General features: G+C 36.6%; 1 protein-coding gene across 1 annotated transcript; it reads left to right on the top strand.

Annotated features, from left to right (window-relative positions):
• Positions 1-1,445: 1,445 nt before the first annotated feature.
• On the top strand, positions 1,446-5,256 carry LOC131627767 (protein CANDIDATE G-PROTEIN COUPLED RECEPTOR 2-like). The gene is made up of 6 exons (XM_058898625.1): positions 1,446-1,942; positions 2,024-2,215; positions 4,242-4,404; positions 4,555-4,657; positions 4,748-4,829; positions 4,928-5,256. The coding sequence occupies exons 1-6, from the start codon at positions 1,706-1,708 to the stop codon at positions 5,003-5,005; spliced, it is 855 nt and encodes a 284-aa protein (XP_058754608.1). The 5' UTR covers positions 1,446-1,705; the 3' UTR covers positions 5,006-5,256.
• The last annotated feature ends 257 nt before the right edge of the window (positions 5,257-5,513 follow it).

The raw sequence follows: 5,513 nt of genomic DNA, 5'->3' as shown, positions 1-5,513 counted from the left end.
TTTCGAGCCTAAACCCATTTTCCCTTAGTATTCGTACCAATATTGAAATACCAATACATAAGCCCAGACAATTGGGTGGAGTTGCGAGGGAGAAATACAAAGGTGATCCAATACCTCATTCTCCAAAGGCTGCAACTTCACTCATCGAAGAATTTCCCTCATCACCCAAAAAGTCCAATCCTGGTCCAGAGTTACCACTAGTGTGTTCGAAACAGGGATGGGAAATTTCATCTCATGTATGTGAGTTTTGGGTTTTCAACTCCTGTAGATGATGAAGACGCGTCACTAGTAGGTTCCTGAACATTGTTTATGGGCACGTCACCTATGTTAACTAGGGTAACCATAACAACACACAAAAAGAGACGATAACGTAACTTGAAGAATGGATGAGGAAATAAGAAAATGTTGGAGCAAGACAGTGAACCCAATAAAAGAGAGAGAGTAAACTTTGAATAACAAATGAAGCAAAATAGACGTTTAATCAAAAGCCAACTTTTCATAAGGAAATCAGTCGCAAATTAATGGTATGGATTAGAAGTTGAAAAAAGATCTAAGGGGAGCGAAATGACCGTTCCACAAGAAACATTGATGATTCAAATGTACTCGAGTGCTCTAAGTAAGGAAGCCACATCCTAACCTGAAGACCCAGAGCCACGCACTTAGAAAGAATAATGAAACGTCTCAATGATAGAGAAACATTTAATGCACTTATTCTCCTTGTAATTGATCCAGGATGTCTCTGTTTCACTCCAAGGTCGGACATCACTATTAGAGGCCAACTACGACTTTAAAGACTTCCCGACTAGTTTTTCGCCTGACAAGTCTTAAGGCAACTGTTCTGGACCGATCAAAGGTCCAAAAGCAAAGGTTTAACTATGCGTAAGCCCAATCAAAACAATCCAACATATAAAGTCAACATAATCTTAATGTACATTTTTCTGATCTACACTTTTCACTATACTCATCTTGGATTGTGTAACTGACTTGGATGTTAAAGTGGAGTTAGGATCCTCTCCATTTCTCAAAATAAATGGAGGTGTCCATTACTATAGTTTTGATGTATAAATGTGTAATTAATGTCGCCATTTTTTGAAATGTGTGCAAATATATCTTTTATTTACATCAAAACTTTAGTAATGGAGAACTCCATTTCTTTTGAGAAATGGAGAAGATCTTTACTCGTTAAAGTGTTAACTTATAAGGTCTACATCGTGCCACCGCATCGGAGATCAGCATCCCCGAATAATGGAACAAAAATGACTGTGTAGATGTCAATTTTTATCCAAGTTTTTGATTAATTATATTTTTAAAACAATAATTATTTATATATTATGTTTAAAATAATTTAAATATATATAATTATTTATTATATATTACATTTCAACTTTATGTTAATTTGCCATTTAAGATATTGAGTCCAATTATGATTATTTGTAAACATTTTTTAAGAAAACATAGATCATAAATGGAAACTTTCCTCGAGAAACCAAAGTTGGCTGTTTGGTCGTGACTCATGATCGTGATCCCATTAATGCACTGTTTTTCGTGTTCCTGACGGAAGCTCCATCATGATGTATCCATTTCCACTTCCACGATCTTGTTGAACATTACTCCACTATCCAAAAACAACCGAACAATGTTACAATTACCCATTTTCTTCTGAAATCGATCCAACCCGGTACAATACAGAAGGGATCCATCACCTATGTCAAGAAGCGTGGAGGGTCCCGAGGGTCAAATCCATGTGGAGGATCTGAATTTGAACTGCAATGAATACGATACGTTTGTTGTCGTTTCATCGGTTTTGTTTGTTTTGTATCTCGCTGTGAAAGCCAAGAAGAACATCAAAAGCATCTGTAATCGAGGTTCTTGTATTATCGTTTCCTATTATGCACTTCTCTGGATTGTTACCCTTTTAAACCTTGCTCGTTCTGTTCTTCAGGTACATCACAGTTACATTATACTTTCTATGTGTTTGTTTTTGCTTAACCTTGAAAACTTTGGCTCTTTTGTGGTTGAGCAGGCATGGCAGTGCACTCCTGGAAAGGAGGTTGCTTGGAATATGTTGTCATTGTTTACTGCATCAGGTATGTTGTATTTGGAGATAAGCTTGATGGCTTTCTTGCTAAACAATGGCTACATGAATGCCATGGAAACTCTAGCACATACTTCCACTGTATCAGGAATTGTTGTCTGCATGGACACTCTTCTTAAGGTGAGACTGGCTTTTCATATATACATATTATATGCTTGTTGTATGCATTTATATTTAGTTTTTCTATAATGTCTAGACTTGTTTACTGTTTAGTATCTAGATTTGTTTGTAATTTGTCGGTTCGCTATATTAAAATTGTGAATATAGCTTATAGAGTCAGGGATGAGAAATATGAAGGTGTAGAAGATCAGCTACGGACCTGAGTGATGTGGCTTCCGTGGGCTGAATATTGGCATAACACTAGGTACTTGTCTCCACTGACTCCACCTTTTGAAGTGGTTTATGGGAGGCCACCTCCGATCCTCACACGTTTCCTTAGAGAGGCAAGACCTAGGTGAAGCAGTACAGAGGGAACCTAAAAATCGTGATAAAGCATTAAAACAGCTCAAGTACCATCTAGATCAAGCGAGGGGCTGCATGAAGAACCAAGCTGACGGGAAGCGAAAAAACGTGGGTTTTGCTATTGGGGAATGAGTGTTCCTCAAGTTGAGGCCACATGTGCAGAATTCTGTGGAAGCACAAATCAATCCAAAGTTAGCTCCAAGATACTATGGGTATTTTGAGATAATGGCACGGATAGGCTTGGTTGCATACCGTCTCCAGTTACCTGCTACAGCCCGGATTCACCCGATTTTCCATTTATCGTTGCTCAAGAAGGCAGTTGGCAATTACCGGATTGAAACTGAGCTACCCACAGGTTTTCAATGTGATGCACACATAGAAGAAGCTACGTGGGAGGAAGAATTTGCAATGCACACACAATTCCCTGTCCTCAGACTTGAGTGCTAGTCTGTCTTAAGGAGGGAGTAATGATAGATTTAGGGATGAGAAGTATGAAGGTGATGACGTGTCTAGTCAGTCACGTGGTACACCTAATGTTTGGAGGGTTTATGTGAGGAAAACTAAGAGAGGAAGGTGAGCTAGCACGTGAAGTAGAGAATGCGTGAGCTCAGTCTGTATATATGGGAAAGGTTAGTTAGGAGTGGAGGTACCTTGGCTATTCTGCTAGATGACTGCAGAAATAGATTCTCTCCGAGTTAGTGAGCCTGGCTCTCAGGAGTAGAAGGAAGAGTTGTTTCCTTTGCTCATTTTCTATTTGTCATGAATAAAATACACAGTCCATTTGTTCATTTACCTTTCCTTTACATTCATATCTACCATTGTTAATCAGGGTATATCATTAGCAATCAAGAAAACTGTGACCATTCTTTTCCTAAACTCACTTGAAAGTGTTTCTAAGCTTTTTGAATTCTACCATATGATTTTTGCGATCATATATAATCCCGTGAAAAACTCCATTTTTCATTTTATATAACCCTAAGCTATTAAGAGGGTGGGAAGTTTTTGTTTTTGCTTTGTTTTATTTTATTTTAAGCCGTACAATGTTTCCCCATTTTAACAGGATTCATCTTGCCAAGCATTTCTCAACTTGAAAACCCTTAGGCTAGTATTCCCAAAATAAGTTCCTTTACGGGACGCTTGTGCTATCATTATTGACCTCCAATTATTGATGGGGCTCATCATTCAATTCCCAAACTAAATGTTGTCCTGGTATAGCTCCTGTTAAGATATTTTCATTTGCTCCCAAGTTCAAAAAATAAAAGGATCCAGATCTTTGTTATCTGATCTTACAAGACTAGCTTATTTTATCTGATGAATTGCTTGTATACAACACGCACGTATTTGCAAATTGTGATGCATTCCAGTCTCCTTAGTCACATGCTTTTTTGATAGGGTAGATAGTTAGTGTTAACTGCAATTTAAATGGTTGTTCTTTGTTTTTGTCTCGTTTCTTTTGAGTATTGCTTAACTTTATCTTATAACTGTTTAAGCCTCTTCAATATGAATTTCCCTTTTTTCTTTCACAATCAAAAGAAAAAAAATAATGGAGGTTACATCTTGCAACTATTTCCAATACTAAGTAAATCGAACATTTTTGTCGTATTAAGTTGTAGTTGTTCTTTACACATCAACTACTTCTTAAACTGCTTATGTCATTTCTGCTAATTAAGGGCTTTCATACCAGGCAATATATGTTTTTGGATTTGGTGTTCCTTTGTTCAATCGCACCGTTGGAAGCACTCATACGTTCCTGTGGGGTTTGTGGATAATACATAAGTTATTGCTTGCTGCAGCATATGGCTTCATTTTATTTGTACAATTCTCAAAATGGAGAGAAAAACTGCCCCGTGAGTAATTCAACACTGCTATTTTTTTAGTAAAAGCCGGAAGAATAGTTCCCGTTATGTTTCATCATACAGCTTCTGCTTAATTCAATACTGTTTTTATATTCTAAACAGAATCACATTCTGATTTAAAATTTTCTGTCACCTTTGCAGTCAGGCAAACTTTCTACAACTATGTTGTGGTAATGTTTATATTCAACGCAATTACTCTGTTTGCTTGTGGGCTGGCGGGAACTGGTGCTGGCCTTGGCAATTGGTAATCCTATATCTTTGCAATTAGAAGAGTTATGTGGTTATTGTCTCAATAGCTTATGCAATGTATAACCAAAATTCTTGTCATCTGCAGGCTGTATAATTTTACTGTGATGTGTTATCACGCTCTATATCTTCCGTTTCTGTATGTAACTTTTCTGGCAGATTTTTTCCAAGTAAGCATCCTTTGCTATTTATTAATTGAATTTGGTTTTCTATAATACGTGCATCGACGAACATCATGTTATGAAATTGTTCTTTACACTTGCTGCAGGAGGAAGACTTCCTTTTGGATAACGCGTATTATTCGGAGATGAAAGATGCTGGATTCTTTGATGCTGACTGGGAATAACATAACTCCCAAACAATTTGTACATGGAAGGAACATACTCATTTAGTTCTATGCAATGTAAATATCTATACTTGATAAGTTCCTAACTAAGTCAAAATGAAACTATGCTCCACGAACATCTTAAGGAAATGTTAAATCTATATGACTCTAACCCTACTGTGAAACACTACAGAAGAAACAATGCGGTTAAAATCCTCCATATCATATAAATCAAGAAACAAGCTGGCATTCGTCGATAATTTTTCATTCAATTTTTTTAATGCTTGGGTTTTAAATTTGAAAGTATCTATAGTACTTCATTTGAAGTTGTTGAAAATCTGCTTCATTATCATGGCTTCTGTTTTTGTACCGTTACACCTCCCAATAATTTACTTGCAAGAAAAAGTGTTAAACAAACACTATTTCTACACTCTTTATTAGTGTTGTACTAAATTAGTGGACCTAATAGTAGGACCCAAATTTAAAATAGTGTAATACATGTGAATTTCCCTCAATTATATTTGTCCTT

This window comes from Vicia villosa, unplaced genomic scaffold (genome assembly GCF_029867415.1).
Source record: "Vicia villosa cultivar HV-30 ecotype Madison, WI unplaced genomic scaffold, Vvil1.0 ctg.000400F_1_1, whole genome shotgun sequence".
NCBI lineage: Eukaryota > Viridiplantae > Streptophyta > Magnoliopsida > Fabales > Fabaceae > Vicia > Vicia villosa.
The sequence above is the reverse complement of the archived record's forward strand: the minus strand, read 5'-3'. Positions and strand labels throughout refer to the sequence as shown.

Excerpts from the sequence above, each read along its gene's own strand:
- LOC131627767 (XM_058898625.1), top strand. The coding sequence starts at position 1,706 with ATGTCAAGAAGCGTGGAGGGTCCCGAGGGTCAAATCCATGTGGAGGAT. Across the intron at positions 4,405-4,554 it reads ATGGAGAGAAAAACTGCCCC|TCAGGCAAACTTTCTACAAC; the intron begins GTGAGTAATTCA and ends TCACCTTTGCAG. Across the intron at positions 4,658-4,747 it reads GGTGCTGGCCTTGGCAATTG|GCTGTATAATTTTACTGTGA; the intron begins GTAATCCTATAT and ends TGTCATCTGCAG.